This window comes from Rattus norvegicus, chromosome 12 (genome assembly GCF_036323735.1).
Source record: "Rattus norvegicus strain BN/NHsdMcwi chromosome 12, GRCr8, whole genome shotgun sequence".
NCBI lineage: Eukaryota > Metazoa > Chordata > Mammalia > Rodentia > Muridae > Rattus > Rattus norvegicus.
The window spans coordinates 31,678,722-31,697,397 of record NC_086030.1 but is presented as its reverse complement, the minus strand read 5'-3'; the positions used below and the strand labels follow the sequence as shown (position 1 = coordinate 31,697,397).

The 18,676-nt window shown below is 44.6% G+C and overlaps 1 protein-coding gene across 13 annotated transcripts in view; it reads left to right on the top strand.

Moving 5' to 3' along the window:
• Window positions 1-18,676, top strand: part of Caln1 (calneuron 1) — a 491,884-nt gene that overhangs the window by 242,450 nt on the left and 230,758 nt on the right. For all 13 annotated transcript variants that reach the window (NM_001077201.2, XM_017598405.3, XM_063271556.1 and 10 more), the window contains 1 exon segment: window positions 12,612-12,755. In NM_001077201.2, coding sequence (NP_001070669.1) covers window positions 12,612-12,755 — 144 coding nt within the window.

Below are 18,676 nucleotides of genomic sequence, written 5' to 3'. Positions count from 1 at the left end.
AGAAGAAACTCTCACTTGGGAATCTGGCTGGGAGGGGAAGACACACACAATTGATCAAAACCCAAACCTCCCGGCATGGGAGAGATGGGTCACTGGTTAAGAGCAGGCTTTGCATTTGTAGAGTTCCTGAGTTGAGATCTCAGCACCCATGTTGGACTTTTTGTACCACCTGAAACCCCGGCTCCAGAGGATCAAACACTTTTGGCCTCTGTCGATGCCTGCATTCATGTGCGCTACCCTTCACACACACTTAAAAGTAAAATGAATCTTAAGAAAAAAAAATTACAACTACCTATGATGCAGCACTTGTCTTTCCTGAAGTTATTTCAAACAACGATGTTTTAAACAGTGGTCCTATTTACTAATAGAAAGTTAACTTTCTATTGTGACAAAAACCATGACCAACAGCAACGTCAGGAGAAAAGGGTTTATTTCAGCTTATAGTTGTAGTATATCACCAAAGGAGGTCAGTGAGCGGAACTCAAGGCAGGAGCCTAGAGCCAGGAAGGGAAGCAGAGGGTCATAGAGGAACATTGCTTAGTGGCTTGCTACCTATGGCTTATAGCATCCCAACCTGCTTGCCCAAGAGTGGCACACCCACAGTAGGCTGTGCCTTCCCACAATCATTAACCAAGAAGACGCCACCCCCCCCCCCCAAACTTGACTAACATGTCAGTCTCAGGGAAATATATTCTCAATTGAAGTATCCTCTTCCCAGATGAGCCTGATTTGTGACAACACATTGGGCTTACATAGGGCCACAGTATGTGTGGTAGCTTTGAATGTGCTAACACTCCTTTCCAGGCCTGTACCTAAGCAGTGCACCTTTTAAAATCTTAAACTTTCGTTTACAGAGGGAGTGTCTTTGAGAGAAATAGGTAAAATCATTTGTATATGTACTTTCTTGATTCTCGGACCTGGTCTTTAAGTCTTGCTGTAACTGGCACTCTGAGCAAAATTTAACTTAGAAAGCTGTACATGTGTGTGTACATATATGTGTCCAAGCAGAGGGCAGAAGTCAATTTCAAGTGTCTTTTTTAATCTCTCTCCACTTTAGTTTTTGAGGCAGGGTCTCTCACTGAACCCAGAGTTTATCAATATGCGTAAGCTGCCTAGCCAGTGAGTTTTAGGTATTTGCCCATCTTTGTCTTCCAGTGCTTGGGTTATGGAGGTGATCACTATTCCTAGCTTTTATGTTGGTTAAAGGGACCCAAACTCAGGGTCTCATACTTGCTTAGCAAGTCCTTTACCCACCAAACCATCTCCAAGCCCCTATACATACCACCGAGCGACATCAGAGTGTGACTCCCCCTCCTGAGAACTGTACACTCACGTGTTCAATGTGTACTCTTCTATTCCTAATTGTCCACACCTCTGAATTCCTTTGCTGCAGTCTAAAATGTATATACATACACTCCCTTCTATTAATAAACTCACTAGCTTCATGTCACTCTGACTCATTGTGTTGGCTAGTTTTAACTCTCAACCAGACACAAGTCTAAAATCACCTGGAAAGAAAGTCTTAATGGGTATTTATCTAGACTAGGTTAATCTGTAGGCAAGTCTGTGGGGACTTGCCCTGAATGTTAATAGATATAGGGAGATCTACCTTGAGTGTAGATAGTATCATTTTCTGGACTGGGCCCTGAACTGTATGAGCCAGGAGATAGTTAATTGAAAGCAACCTAAAAAAAGTCAATTTACCTTTCTCTTTCCCAATAACTGTGGATGTGGTGGGACCAGCTGCCTCAGGCTCCTGACACTGTGACTTCTCTTCATAGACCAAGGACCATGTCCTAGAACATCACCCTTCCTTCCCTATGTCCCTTCTCCTCAAGGTATTTTATCACAACAAAATGAACAAAAGTAGAAAACTCACCCTACATTCTTTACTTAGATAAAATCATGATTCTGGCTTTACCTGAGTAGAGGTGCCTAAAGAAGAAATTCCTCAGGTCACTCATGGACTGAGTTGTGTCTCCCCACTACTCCTAAAACAACACTTTTCCTGTAGAGTGTGCCTCCAACCAAAAGAACTCTACAACATTTTCAAATTGTTATATTTGCTGTTCTTGCCAATGGACATCTGGTCAACCTCATTTTCATCTAGAATATTAGATTTTTGAAGCTTGGAAGGGTTTATTCACTGAACATGTTTCCTAATGTTGTATCTGATATATAGTAAGTAAACAGCAGCTGTTTGGGGAATGAATATCTCTGCTAATCATCTCAAAATGTTCTTTTTTTTTTTCTTTTTGACCTTTCTTTGAGAAAGTAGAAACCCTTCCAAACTTTCTTCTTTTTTAACATTTATTTTCTTAAACATATGTTTATGTATATATGTATAGTTATGTGCATGTGAATGAAGTGCCTGTAGAGGCCAGAAGAGGATGATGGATGTCCCCTGAAGTCACATGTAGTTGTTAGCTATATAACATGGGCAGTGAGACCCAAACTTAGATTCTCTACAAGAACAGTACAAACTCTTAGTAAGCCTTCTCTCCTGACCCACAAATCATCCCTGCCTTATTGTTTCTTCTGAATAAGAACATGTACATCTGTATCTTACATTTTATGGGTCATAGTTATCTCAAGTAGGCACTGGATCTAATTTTGCAATTTTTCAATGATGTGTATCCACAAAACACATTATTCCGATTCCTCATTTCACTCAGAGAAAACCTATAGTCAGGGTTGGGGAGATGGCTTAGTTGATAAAGTGCTCGTCATGCAGGCATGAGGACCAGAGTTCAGATCCCTGGCACCCATGTAAAATTCTGGGTCCATGGCATCTGTAATCTCACCTATGGATGATGGGGACAGAGACAAATGGATCCAGGCCAATCACTTTCAAGCCAGTCTAGCCAATTCAATGAGCCTCAGGTTCAGTGAGAGACCCTGTCTGAAAAAAGCAAAGTGGAATGCAACTGAAGAAGATACCTGACGTTGATTTCTGGCACATGTACATGAACACACACACACACACACACACACACACACACACAGATGTCTACACTCATGTATACATACACACCCACACCACATACACGCACACACATGAACACATATGAGCATTTAAACAACCCCTCTAACACACAAATGAAACTTCACATTCTCCCTAAGGATTTAGAAAATGAGTAGATTTTTACATCCTGTGGGAATCGAGCCAGGAAATTGGTTGTCCTTCAAGACTAACTTGAAGTCACAAATTGGTGCTGTAAATGGCATCTGATTTCTTCAAATTCCATGCATTAGCAGTAACATTCTAGATGGCTGCTGTCTGACCTTCTTCTGAGTCTGTCTTCCCTGTGATAGTGGACCTTTGTCCTTGTTCCTGCCTTAGCTGGCCTTATCTTTATGAAGACCTCCTTGATCTGAGGCAGGATTTTGCCAGGATGCTGAATTTGGATACAACAGGTCTCAGTGTTAATCATGGGTCATTTTAATATATTCTTATTAGCATACATGAATTATATACAACAATAGGTTTCATTGAGATGTCTCCATGTGTCTAATGCATTTGGTCATTTACTCCACATTGTCCACAATTTACTCCACATTGTCCTTTTCATTCTACTCTGACTCCTGTTGATCTCTTCCCTTCTTCTTCCCAACCACTCTTCCTTCTACCTTCTTGTAATATGTGATCCAATGAGCTTCATAAAGATTGCTTTTTAGCTCATGGGATGAGGGCATGGTGGAGTGGGGTCGTTTACTAGAACACAACATAGTAACTGGTTACACTCTCTCCCACCTCCAGCAACTATTAGCTGTCTATAAATCCTTAAAAGAGAAGAACTTTATGATTTCTCTAGCTGATGGAAGTTACCTATAAATCTTCAGAGAGGGGTGGGGCCTTGTAAACGCCTCCTTTAAGTCACCATTGATTCTCTATAAATCTCCAGGTAGGGGAGGAGCCTCATAAGCCATCCCTGCCCCCAAATAGGATAAATTTAAGGAAAAAAAGAGAATTATTGCAAAACAAGTTGATCTCTTTGAATGTACAACAAGATCCTTTTTAATCCAAGGCCCTTTGGGCTCAAGACTATGAACATCACTCTTAGGAGGAGAGGCCTAGCTAGATCCCCATGGGAAGGTAGACTTGGCTTTGGGACAATTCCACAGACAGTGCTTGTATTCCTTCTTCCAGGAAATGCATATTTCCGTGGCTACCTTTATATTCCACAGGCCAGTGGGACAGTGTGGTATTGAAACTGGAGTTGGGTGGCTGTTGCCTGACACTTTGAGAAACTAATAAGCAGAGATGGGAAGTGAGAAGTGTAAAATGAACTTTATTCAAGAAGCTAAGAAGACAGGATTACCACCCTGAAAGACCTGTGATCCATCTCACTGATAGCAGTTTATGTAGGGAGTGGACTCAGAGATAATCTTCCATTATTGCTTCTGCTGATAACACTCTGGTAAAAGTGACTTATGAGGAAAGAAGTTTATTTTAGTTCATAATGTTTAGGTTATCGTTCTTCATTTTGGGGAAGTCAATGAAGGATCTTGAAATATCTCACAATGAGTGTATGAAGGCTTACCACATCGCTGGCTTTTTCCACTCTTATATAGAGTTCAGGATCCAAAACCAGGGGATGATGTTGCCCACTTTCAGGCTGGCTCCCCTCACATCAGTTAACCACCGGGAGAATCCTCTATTGACATGACTCTTGGCCAACTTGATCTAGACAATCCCATGCTGAGAATCTCTCCCCAGATAATTCTAGATTGCATCAAGTTGACAATTAACACTGACCATATCGGCAAGTCATTCCAAAGTTTAGTCGTCGGCCTATGGTCTTGTCTGACCATCTTGTTCTGGGGGATTCATGTTGTTTGTTGGTGATGCTTTTTCCTCACCACCCACTCTATGTGTAGTAAGGACTTGGCAAACACCCAAGCTTCTGAGTTTTACATTTCCCTTGAAACCATATAGATTAAAAGTGACTAACAGGCAGTGCACCATTCCTGGCCCAAGTGGGGGTGGGGGCGGAGGATGAGTGAGACGATCTCTGAGGGTATGATCACATGAGAGTTGGCCCCATGCCTTGCCGGCTGTGGCATTGAATGAGTTTGCTGGGGCAGTGGTGAACTGACCCTGGTGGTGTGGGTACAAGAGAGCTGGCAGGATGATCAACTCAGCTGATCCAGGTCCAGTTCCAGGGCTCTGAGTTGGCCCACCCCAACATCTACCCCACCTATGAACTGCTGCAGTCTTTGAAGGGGCAGATCACACAGGATCGCTATGGCACAGGGCAACAACACGATATCCTAGAGGAGACCAGATGAGGATTCAGTATTGATAATAGAGCAGAAGCCAGAATCCTCAAACCACACCAGGGACTCATTGCCATGAACATTTGTAAGTAAAGCTTTTCGGGCAAAACGGTATATACTATGACACACTGAAGTGTCTGTGGCAAGAAATTTTAAAAATTAAATTATTGTTTTATTTTTAATTTTCTTTTATGGGGAGGTTGCAGGGGTGGAGGGCAGATATGAAGGGACAGGGAGATGAGTGGGACTGGGGTGCATGGTATGAAATTCAAAGAATCGATAAAAAGTTTTTTTCAGTGGTAAAATGGTTAACCGTGTGTATGTGCTGGGCTCCTTACAGTGTTCACATGCAGATTCCGTTCCCTAACACAAGGTACATATGTGTTCTTAGTGATGTAGTTTATAAAGTGCCCTATCTTTCTCTGTAATGGTTACTTCTAACTCTCAACTTAATACAACCTAGAATCCTATGGGCAATCTGGCAAGAGAGTATCATGAAAGATTGCCTACATAGGGTTGGACTGTGGGGGTAGCTTTGTGGAGCATTCTCTTAAGAGTTAACTGATATGAGAAGTGCCCACTGTGGGCAACATCATTCCCTAGGTTTAGGTCCTGTACTGTGTAAAGGTACAGGTAGGGCTATGAATAGGTTAGCATGGATGTGGTTACTGCTCTTTTTCTTGACTGTGGATGTGATGCTACTAGTATCTCAAGCTGCTGCTGTGACCTCCTTGCAGTCATGGGCTAGTGACTAGAATTATGAACCAACACAAGCCATTTCTTCTTTAAATTGCTTTTTAGAGGATTTTTTTTTATCACAGTGACAGAAATGAAGCAAGAACAGTACCTATTGCCATCACAGGTATCACTTCTGTAGCTTGGGAAGGTGCCTTGGAGCCCAATCATGCATACAAGACTGGAAGGGAAACTAAGTCAAGCAAACACATGCAAGCACAGTATGCTTGCCTAACTCTGAGGCACAAGCAACCCTAACCCCTTAGAACACATATGCACATGTACACGCACACACATGCATGCAAATACACATGCACACATGTGCACACGCACAGACACATACAGACACACACACACACACACACACACACACACACACACACACAGACTACCACCACCACCAAAGAAAAATTACCAGTAAAGAGTAAGCTCATTTATTCCCAAATTCTAGAGCCATGGTCCCCACTTGGCATGAAAGGAAAAGCCGAAGCAGAGCTTTACTGGTGTTGTGAGTCAGACACAAAGGGGTTCGGTCTGCTCCAGTGTCTCTGCTGGTTTTACGAGATCATTCCATACCGTGTTCTGCTAATAGGAATAAAAAGGGGCAACACCTTACCTGTCTCTGCCAGTCTGGCTTGCTTTATCCTGCAAAGACTGAATTTCCAGGAGCTCCGAGATGGGGTGGTAGCTTTGTGTTCTGTTTGTTTCCCCCATTTCTTGGGTCATTTGAAACCAAGTGAAGTCATTGGATGCTCCCATAGGCACATGTGTGTAATGCATACAACATGTACAAGATACGCAAACAAACACAGAGATGCAATGTATACACACCACAGTTTTGTCAGTTAGAGCCAGGATCAGCTAGTTGATGAAGTTTTTACCATAGATAATCAGTGCCTGTGTCCTGACAGTCTGCCTCACAAGCCAGGTCTAGGCAACAGTCTAATTAAAAACATCATTAATGGTGACAAACAGAAAAGTGAGATTCTTGAATAAAATAACCTCACTGGGGAGAGGTATAAAGAGATCCAATGAATCTGCAGGTCCATCGTTAAAGTTGTGACATGAGGGTTAGATTTGAATAGAGGGTGGGACGTTTGCATATAGCAAGGTAGCATCCAAGCCATCACTGACCTCTCATTTTCTAGGTTTCAGCTGCTCCTGCAACGTGGTCTGATAAGTAGTCAGAAATACCTGGCATCAGTTCCCCAGCCTCCTTTTTCCCTCAGCACGAGACTCCTGGAGAGAGTCCATTGTTCCAATAATCTGGTAGCCAAAAGGAGAGGCACAGTGTCTCTTTAGAATAGTTCCCCTCCTGCCACGATGATTATAGGATCCAAGGACAGCATTGACCTAAAGACCTCTGGCCACAGAACCACTCCTCATCAGGGTACTCTGTGTAAGGATCCCGGCTGAAGTTCATAGTGATATCTGGGGCATGTAGAGAGTCCACAGGAGCTCAGTGGGGCTCTGCCACAGACAGACTCATAAATATGAAATGTACCCCCAGATGGCGATGCTATTCGGGGATGCTCTGGAAACTTTAGGAAGTAAGACCTAGTTAGAAGATGTAGGTCACTGGGGGCAGGGAGTTGGGCCTGGGATCCTAGTAGGTATACTGTGACTGACTCCTTGTGTCTCATTCTCTGCTTCCTGGTTAGCTGAGAAGTCAAGAGCTCTCCTCTGTCACACAGTCCTGACACCATGATTTTATTTTATTTTATTTTTATTTTCATTTTTCCTCTTGCCCAAATGCATGGGTTTAAGTGATCATGGGTCTAATCCAATGAAATGGAGAGTTATTTCTATCTGTTGATCATGCTGATGATAAAACTTACTAATAAGAAAGGTGTACCATGTACTTTTGTTACTGTTATGACAAAATATTGGATAAAAAGCAACTTAAGGAAGGCAGGGTTTACTTCTGATCACATTTTGATGGTACAGTCCATCATGGTGGGGAAGGCATGGTGGCAGGAGTGAGGCAGCTGGTCATGTTACATCCACAGTCAGGAAGCAGAAAGAAATGGATGGTGCTCAGTTCACATTCTCTTTCTTATTTGGTCCTGGACCCCAGCCTATGGGATGGTGACTCCTACAGTGTACAGTTATTCCTTCAATTAAATTGATCTAAACACACCATCAAGACAAGCCCAGGGATGTATTTCCTAGGAGGTTTTAGATCAAGTTGACCGTATTAACCATCACAGAAGGGAGCTACCCTGTTTAGTACTATCAGAAGCCTCAACAAATGTTCCTAGTTAAGTGATAATGGTGTAATAAATACCAAGGAAGAAGTAGTGCAGAAAAAGAGATTCAATGGGCAACTATCTATCCACAACTCCAGCCATGAGCCCTGTCGTTATCTCACATGTTCTTCTGTTCTATGTTCTACTCTCTCACCAAGTTAAAAATGCCACCACCAAGGCTGGAAAGAGATTATAGGTATCCCACTGTTGTGGTTCACTTTATCAATTTTACACCATTTAGAGTCATTTGATTAGGATGTCTCAACAGAAGAATTGCCTAGATCACATTGGCCTGTGGTCATGTCTGTGGAGCACTGTCTTGATGGCTCATTGATGTAGGAGGGTTTGGCCCACTGTGGGTGGCATCATTCCCTAGGTGGTGGTCCTAGGCAGAAAGCCAGTTCTAGAGCATAAGCCTGAGAGTGAGCCACAAAGCAACATTGCTTCATGGCTTCTATTTCAAGTCTCTGCTCAGACTTCCCTCAGTGATGGATTGTGACCTGCAAGTGTAGACTAATTAACCCTTTCCTCCCCTAAGTTGCCTTTGATCTAAGTGTTTTATCACAGTAAGAAAGAAAACTAGAACACCCACTTTTCAGATGGAGAGAGTGATGCTGGGATCTGGACCAGCTATCTTAAAAACTCTTCAGGACATCATGCCTGTGCATCCTGCTATCTCCAGGGTCTGGAGTCAGGCTGCATGTAGCTCTAGTATTCTACAATGTTCTTTGCCATGGCCACGTATTTTCAGTATACCTGGAACTGGACAGGAGAACGTGAGGAACTTGGGTATGTTGTGCTGATGGGAAAAGACTACAAATGTAGACAAAGAATTTGGGTTTGACTGAAACTTGATTTTATTCTATCCATGGAAGAAGGGAAGGCTGGAGTGGGGTGTAGATTAATAACGTATGCACAAGAACACAGGCTTCCTATTCTCTCGAAGTCTTTAATGACGTTCATGGATCCACAGAAAGGAGGGCCAGTAGGAGCCGAGGGAGCCTCACAGCCAACCCAGCTCATTTTACACAGGAGCAAATGGAGACCTCTGGTTTTGGCTGCCAGCATAATTAGCTACTAAACCTGGCCAGGAGCCTGGAGTCCTTGCTCACAGGCTGGCCTTTCCCTCTTCTGGACCCACATGTGTTTGCAGAAAGCATTCCACAAGATAAGCTAGTATTAATAACTGGTAAAAAAAACTACTGGTAAGACATGATTTTTATTTTTTGAGGTTTATCTGTAATTAATGTATGCCTGTGTGTCTATGAGAGAGTATATACACACAAGTGCAGGTCCTCTCGAGGGCCAGGGGAAGATCTTGGGTGCCCTGGAGCTAGAGTTATAGGTGCTGGAGGTTGAACGTGGGTCCTCTACAAAAGCAACAAGTGATCTTTAACTAGAGAACCATCTTTTCAGCTCCACCATTCTTTTTTATTTTTAATTTAATTTTAATCAGTTTTATTTAACATGCATGGTTTTGCTCTCATGTGTATCTGTGCATCCCTTTATGCCTGATGCCCATGGAGGCCAAAAGAAAGTATCAAATCCCTTAGAAGTGGCATTACAGACAGTTGTAAGTTGCCATGTAGAGACTGGGACTTGAACCTAGGTCCTCTGCGGGAACAGCAAGTGCTCTTAACCACTGAGCCATCTCTCCCAGCCTCTGAGTCCTGTGGTTTTTAATGTATTGAGACTGAAGTATTTGCAGTAATTAGTCTGCTAGCTCTCTGCATAGTGCTTCCTACCGTATGAGTGAAAAATACATGGAGATGGTGTGTGTGTGTGTGTGTGTGTGTGTGTGTGTGTGTGCGCACGCGTGCATGCGCCATGCATGCTGGGGCACATACCTGTGCAAACGCACAGAAGACAGAGAACGTTGGTAGGTGTCCTGCTCTATCACTCTTTAACTCATTCTTTTGAGACAGAGTCTCTCACTGAACTTGCAGATAGGTTGATGGCCAGCAAGCATCAGCCATTCTCGTTTTTGCCCCCATGATGGGACATGCTGGATGAATGGCTTACTGAGAGACAGGCTTCGCTGTGGCCAGCAAAGACATTGTTCTGGAATATATGTATGCTGCCTGGCTTCAACCTAACCTTATACAACCTCTACACAACAAAATCATTTGGGAAGAGAGTCTCGGTGAGGAGTTAGCACGACTAAGTTGGCTGGTGGGCATGTCTGTGGGGGATTGACTTGGTTGCTAACTGATGTGGGAAGGCATGACCTGTTCTGGGTGACACCAACTGATGGGCTGGACCCTGAGCTATGTAAGCCTGAGGAAAACCCGCCGAGCATAGCTAGGAAACAGGAAGCATTCGAGCATTTCCTTCTTTCTGTTCTTGACGATAAATGACTTCTGCTGCTGGACGGCAATGATGGTCTTTGACCTGGAGCAAAAACTCCAAACAAGTCCTTTCCTTTCTTATATTGTTTTCGGTCAGGGTGTTTTGCGACAGTAACCGAAATGAAATAGAGACGGAGGGGACTTGAGCAAGGACAGGAAGTTGTCTGAAGAGGAAGCTCAGGGAAAAAGAGTGAAAATCAATCAGAAAACAGCCCTCAGGGATGCCAGGGAATCTAATCCCCTGGAATTCCCAAATGCTTCCCTAGAATGGATTCCTTTGTGTAGTTGAGTCAAGGGTCTTGAAATAGAGTGAGTCCTGGACAGGTGATCTTGGTGGTCCCCAAATCCAATACTAGCATTCGGATGAGAGGGAGGTGGGTTTGTGGGAATGCAAACTGTGACAGCCACTGCAGCCACACGGAAGGTCCTCCACAGATGAAAGACAGTGGCTGGGAAGGTAGCTCAGTGGTTAAGAACACATACTGCTCCTCCCAAGGATCTAACTCCCATCCCCAGTGCCCACAGGAGGCAACCCACAACTGCCCATAATTACAGTTTCAAAAGATCAGATGTCCCCTATGGCCTTCTCTAACACCTACACCCATGTACACGTTTTCTCCTGCCCCACAAACTCATAATTTACCTTTTGACACAGTAGTATTATTCCTAGGTATTTGCCCAAAGGGATAAAAATCTGTCTGTATATCACAGAGAAACCCCCACATCTATGCTTGTGGTTGTTCTGGTTACGATAGCCTGAAACTGACCCAGCCTCTGAGAGCTTCTACAAGCGATGAAGGAAGTGTAGAACAGGTACACAATAGAGTATTCTGCTCCCATGATGAAGAACTGAGTTGTGTATTTGGGGGCTGAAGGCCTTCGCGTTAAGCCTGGCAGAGAAAGACAAATATCGCAGGCTTGGGTGCTCCTGAGCGTGCAGTCGGGCCCCCTTAGCACTGAACCTGTCTCTGCATCCTTCCAAGGCTGGATTCACTGGAGCAGCTCCGAGCTGCTGCAGGTCCAGTCTCCTGATACACAGGATGCACCTCTTCTCTTTAAACTGCGATGTCAAATTCCTCACGCCCAGGGAGAAAGTGATTAAAGTTCTTTCGAACCTCTTTGACATTCGTGTTGAGCTGCGAATGTTTATACTCATAAAACAACTGCAGATCAGAGGAATGAAGTAGAAACAGCGGGGACGCTCACCTCCTGCCCTCTGGGGTTATTAAACACTGCATGTCTCCAACAACAGCAGGGGGACTCTCACACACTCTCCCCTGACCCTGTCATTTCTGTGTGCTGTTCCACATAGTCTCCCCCCTTTATCAAAGTGGTTTTCTGCTGGGACCCCTGACTGACTGTGCCAACTGCAATGTGCACAGACACAGAGGGACACCTACCTCTCATTTTTCTCTCCCATTTCCCACTTCCTCCTTTCTTTTCCTGCCCATTTTCCCTCTTCCCCACTCTTTCTTTACATGTTTTATTTTATAATTATTTTTGTGTGTGTCGTGTGTGTGTGTGTGTGTGTGTGTGTGTGTGTGTGTGTGTGTGTACACATTTACAGGCCAGAGATCGAGTCTGGCTTTCTTCCTCATTTCTCCACGTTATCCATTTGTCTATTATTTTGAGACAGGATTGCGTGTAGCTCAGCCTGGTCTCCCTCTTGCTATGTACACTAGGATATCCTTGAACCGTATCCTCCTGCCTCCACCTTCCTTCCAAGGGCTGGGATTATAACCCGGCATCACCAGACCTGGTCTCTGCAGTGCTGGGGATGGAACCCCGTGGCTTCCTGCATGCGACCCCAGCACTCTACCAACCGATCCTCATTGCTATACTCTTTCTTAAATTGTTTCATCCTGTGTGTTTAGTCACAGCAACAGGAAGAGAAGGGAGCCTCCTACTGGTACAGCAAGAAGCTACCTACTAGTCACCCATGGTTTGAATGTAAGGAAGCAGCCACGTGACCTGTGGATTCTCTGCTTTTTACTTGCAGAAATCCGAGAAGCCTTCCGTGTTCTGGACAGAGATGGGAACGGCTTCATCTCTAAGCAGGAGCTGGGCATGGCGATGCGTTCTTTGGGGTACATGCCAAGCGAAGTGGAACTGGCTATCATCATGCAGCGCCTGGACATGGACGGTAAGACCTGCTTAGCACGGCTGTGCCTCCCTCCTCATTCACTGGGTCTGGGATTTCAACAAGTCTCGGGCTCCAAGCCCGAGCTCGGTTTACATGCTAGGAATAGAAACTTGAACTCGGTCTGGGTTTGCTCAACAGGACTGTGTGAGCTCCAGAGGCCAGCCTGGATGGTTTGGGGACAGTTAATAGGAATGGATGAAGCCAATGTGGTTGGTGGAGCGGCTAGACCCCTTTTGCCTCTCCCTTCCATTTTGTTTTACCACTTTCAGGGCTGGAGAGCTCAGTGGTTAAGAAGCCATATCCTTCTGCTCAGATTTGGCTTTGAGCATCCATGTTGGGTGGCTCAACCATCTAGAACGCCTGCTCCAGGGGGAATCTGACATCTCTGACCTCTGTAGAAGCTACACGGATGTGTCTACATGCTCATGCATGTGAACATACGCAGACATTTAAAGATAATGTAAATCTTATTTTTCCACTTTCATGCATCTGGTATGCGTGCGTGTTCCATGTATGTGTTTGCAAATGTGTGGAGGCTTCAGGTTGATGTTTAGAGTCCTCTTTTATGGTTCTCCTGTCTTGTTCACGGAGGCAGGGCCTTTGAATCAAACCCTGAGATCCTAATATACCTACTCTAGCTAGCCACTTACAGTGGGAATCCCATCTCTACCTTCTGAATCGAGGCTTATAGGACACAACACCACACATATTTTATGTGGGTTCTGGTGCTCATGCTTGGGGGGGGGGGGCAAGCACTTAACCACTGAGCCACCTCTCTGGTCCATACCTCCCATTTTAAAAGCGGTTTGTGTGTGTTTACACACATGCATATGTGGGTTTACACATGTTGATATGTGAGCACATCTGAGCATGTATGTGTAGAAGGCAGATGATTAGAGGTCAATCTTGAGTGAGTCTCATTCTTTAGGCACCACTCCTTAATTCTCGAGAAAGGGTCTTTAACTAGAGACTCAGCATTCACCCACAGGCGATCATTCCCTATGGGATCCTCTTGTCTTCACCCCTTCTATGCCTGCAGCTTTCATTTCTTAAAACTTTCATTGTGATGATCTGCGTTCTGGTCCTCATTGTTGCAAGGCAAGTACTTTATTGACCAAGCTGTCCTCACAGTTGCCAAAACACAGCTGTATCCCTGGAGCTTAGCTCTTTCCACAACTTGCAGGGAGCAAAGCCGGTAGGAGACTGTCCTTTCTCCAGCACTCACTACTGCTTATATAATATTGGGGAGGTGCCTCGCAAATCTTGTGAGTTTCAGGAACTTCCTGAGACTTGTATGTTCTGTTTACTTCCTGAGTCTTAAGAGCCTTCTTTCAGAATGGAGTATTTCAGCTAGGAGGAAATAGCTACAGAATAGTAGCTTACCAAATAAGATAACAACTATCACAGCCAGGCCTGTTGGTACAGGTCTGTCATCCCAGCTATTTGGAGGTTAAGGAAAGATGACTGCAGAGTCATAGCCAGAGTCATAGCAAGCTGTCCTGCTGTGGTGCTTCGAATGAGAAATGTTCCCTATAGGCTCATGTATTTGAACACTTGCTTCCCAGTGGGTGGCACTGCTTGGGGAAGTTATGGAACCTTTAGGAGGTAGAGACTGGCTAGAAGAAGTGTATTACTGGGGACCAGCTTTGAAAGTTTATAGTCTCTCCCCATTTCCAGTTCACTCTGCTTCATGTTTTTGCTGTTTAAGACGTAATCGATCAGCCTCCTGCTCCTGTACCATGCCTATCTGCTGCAGTGTCTTCCTACCATGGTGGGCTCTTATCCCTTTAAACTGTAAACCAAACCAAAATCTTTCCTGGGTCACTTTTGTCCATGGTGTACTATCACAGCGACTAATCCACCTGACTTCCTTTCCCTATTTTGGGGTCCTTTTCTGACTTTCTGCAGTGTCAGACTGTGACCTGGTACTATAAGTTGAAACCAACCTCTCCTTCCCTGAATTGCTTCTGACCAGAAGGGTTTGTTTTTATTTTTAATCCCAGCAACATAAAGGAAACCAGAACAGTCTGGTAGGGAACGACTTGTTTGGTCTATACGCCAGTTTTCAGTTTAGCTTCCTCCTGTGTCCCTGCAAGATGTGTTAGAGAGGACAGCGACAATGGAGACCATATGGTGAGTGAAGTGCAGCTGTGGACGGTGAATTTTGTTTTCACTTCAGAGCTGCTCTATCGGGGGCATGCATTGTCTGAGCAGTCTCTGATAAATGGTGACTCACTGTGGAGCCGCAGGCCGGATGCGAGGATGCTTTCTATTGTCTCGATAGTTCTGGAGTGCCAGGGCAAAGTGCCTATGGCAAAAACCTCTCTTCCCTTCGCTCCTACCCTCATTTCAGAGGGACCCGGAAGGACAGTTTCCTACTTGAAACTTTTATTTAATTTTAATTTAATTTTTTTTTTTGGAGACAGGGTCTCACCTTGTGTCCCCGACGAGCTTCAAGCTCATGGCGCTTCTTAGGCCTCAGCCTCCTGAGTTGTGGGAATCCAGATGACATGGCGACAAAACTGACTCAATAAACGTGTTTGGAAAACACCATCGTTTATAGATCTAAGAAGGGGTTGCGGAGTTTTGGTTGAAAAATCTCTTGAAACCAGAGAAGTGGCTCAGCAGTTAAGACTGCTTGCCGCTCTTGCACAGGACCTGAGTTTGGGTCCCAGTACCCACACTGCACAGCTCATACCACATAGAACTCATGTGCACATAGCCACATATAGATATAGAAAGGGGTATAGAGTGGCTGGCTGGTCATGTCGGATCATGGCTGTGGAGGCAGGAAGCAGAGAGATGGAGGCTGGCGTTTAGCTCACTGTCTGCTTTTCATTCCATCCAGGACCCTGTCTACATTTAGGATATGTCTTCCTGCCTCAGTTAACCTAATCTAGAAACTTCCTCTTAGACACACCCAGCTGTGTGTCTCCTAGACGGTTCTACAGTAGCGGTTTTTGAACCTGCATATCGTGACCCCTTTGGGTCGATTTGTAACAATGGAAATACATCCTACCTATCAGATACTGGCATAAGGATTCACAACAGTAGCAACATTACAGCAAGGAAGTATCAACAAGAATGGTTTTATGGTTGGGGGGTCACCACAACCTGAGGGACTGTGTTAAAGCATTGGGAGGGTTGAGAATCACTGCTCTAGATCCTATAAAGTAGATAACCAAGGTTAATCATCACATACAAGGGGCTGGAGAGTTCTCATGATACTGAAGATCCCATCTGGCTGCATGCGTGCTGGGTCCTATAGGAGTTTATGTGCGGATGTTCCTCAAGGAGCTCAGGAAGACAAGCTCGGTCGCTCGCTCCATTTGTGCGTAAGAGATTCTTGACTACCACCAGCTCGCTCGCAATTTGTCAGTCTTATCAGTCTTATGAATTGTGCTGGCGGAACACTGAAGCAAATGTTCAGAGACTTTCTATCAGTGTATGTCACCAAAGACAACTTACCAGGTATTTCGCAAAGAGCGAGCAGGTAAAAATAAATGCTTTCGATATGATTTGATTTGATTTGATGTTGAGCTCTGGTAACTTTGGAGACAGAGTCTTGGTCTGAACCTCAGGCTATCCTGGAGCTCACTCCATAGCCCAGAACTTGCGATTTTTCTGCGTTCATCTCTCAAACGTGTGCCACCGTGCCCAGCCTATACTGATTCCCTTTGAGAAGTTGACTTCCTTTTTGTGTATGTGAATATGTGTGTCTGCGCATGTGTGTGTGTGCGCTGATGCCCATAAAGGTCAGAAGACAGTGCTCAATCCAGTGGAGCTGGAGTTCCAGTTGGTTGTAAACCGCCATTTTGGGTGCTGGAAACTGGGCCCCAGGTCTTCTGCAAAAGCCACAAGTTCTCTTAACCACCAAGCTGTCTTTCCATTCTCTTATTTACTTTATTATTGCTTGAATCGAGTATCTTATTTATTCTTATTTAGTAAGTTCAAACAATACATCTTGATTATATTCACCCCACCTCCTCCCTCCCATTCCTCCCAGATAGCTCCAACAGCCACCCTCTTCCCTACGTGTCCTCTTTCTTCTTCCTCTTCCTCCTCTTCTTCTTTTCTTCCTCACACCAAATCCAATCAGAGCTGCCTGTGGGATTGTTGGCCCATTCTGTTGCTTTATCTTTTATAGGAAACTACATTTTTTTAAAGGCACAGCTTCCTTAAAAATTCAAATTTTGTTGCCTAAACAAATGTACTACTGACTATATGACTACCAAGTAAATGTGAAAAGAGTAAAGTTTTTTGTTCTCTTAAAGCCTGGTTGGAGGGGGAAGTGTGTGTCTATGGGCATTTTATTACTAAGGCGGTGACAGGAAGTTTCTGGGCTGCCAAGTTCTGGGGACGGCTGGATTGACTGTTCTCTTAACGAGGCCCTTTGAGCCGATCGTTTTTTTAAGAAATTAGAATGTAGTTAGAGTCTCCTCTCCTCACTTCTGGACCTGGGCATCGGCCCTAGCAATTTGGTCCTAGGTTGACTCTGATTAAGGTAGTTCTTTGAGGTGGAGCATGTGGGATGGCAGATATTTTTTTACAGGGGTGAGGCATATACACATACATATACACATACACATACACATACACATACACATACACATATACCTATGACTGGGGGAAAAAGTGATGTCATTAACGGGCTTGCCTAAAATATAGTGACATTTGTGTTTGCAGGATAAACACAAATTGGTCCTGGCTTATTAATTTCTTGCTTTTTACTTAAAAATTGAACGTTTAAAGGGGCTGGGATGAGAGATAAATAAGGAAAACTAATTATCATGTAAGCATGAGCACCTGAGTCCAGTCCCTAGAACCCATTAAAAAAAAAAAGCCAAACAAATATCATCGTGCATGGTTGTAATCTCAGGGCTGGGAACACAGAGACAAGTGGATCCCTGGGGCTCACTGGCCAGTCAGCCTAGCCGACGTGAATGTGGCCACATGGGTACACGTGTGCGCCTGCGCATGTGCAGGGAGACACACACACACACACACACACACACACACACACATACACACACACACACAGAGTGAGATGACCACATCTCTCTAGTTCTAGACTCTGGCTTCTGAGGCAGCAGGGAATGTGGCCACGATTAGGTGCAAATCTGCACCCCACATTCACCGTCTCTTTCTGGGGTGCCTGCTGATTTGCCCGACAGTGAGATCATGGCTTCACAGCACGAGGCCTTGCTGGAACTGACTAAGCTCATCTGTGCATGCCAAATCCTCACATATGGTTTTCATTGGGGGCTTGCAAGCAGCAGGGTGCCTTGCTGGCTGCCTTTGAACAGTAGCCTCTTTGGCTTGGGAAACTTGTCGGATATCTTCCACACAAGCACAGCCAGACAGTCCCAGAGGGTAGAATGGAAAAGCGGCATGAAGGTCTGGAATTACTCTTCTGGTCTGAAGCCAGGTAGCTGTCAATATTGTGACTGACTTGTGTGTGTGTGTGAATCTTGTATGTTCTAAACTATTGTTCAGAGTTAAACAAAAACTCGAAGCTTCTGTTCATTGCCCAGGGCTTTCTTTGGCTTTTTACTGGAAAGGTTCTTTCTTGGACCTTGGACTCAACTGTTCATTTTCACCTTGTGGTGGATTGCTTTGATTGTCAACTTGACTGCATTAAAAAAAAAAAAAAGCCTCGGGGTGCATCATGGGAAGTGGCTCAGTCAGTGAAGTGCTTGCTTCACAAGCGTGAGGACATCAGTCTGATTGTCAGAAGCCACCTTAAAAAGCCAGGTGTGGTAGCATGGACTTGGAATATGAATACCGTGTAGGTGGAGACAGGTAGATTCCTAGGCTACCCAGCCTAGTCAGATTGGCAAGTACCGGGTAAAAGGGAGAGACCCTGTCTTGAAACAGACAGATAGACAGATACACATACACACTCGAACACACACACACAC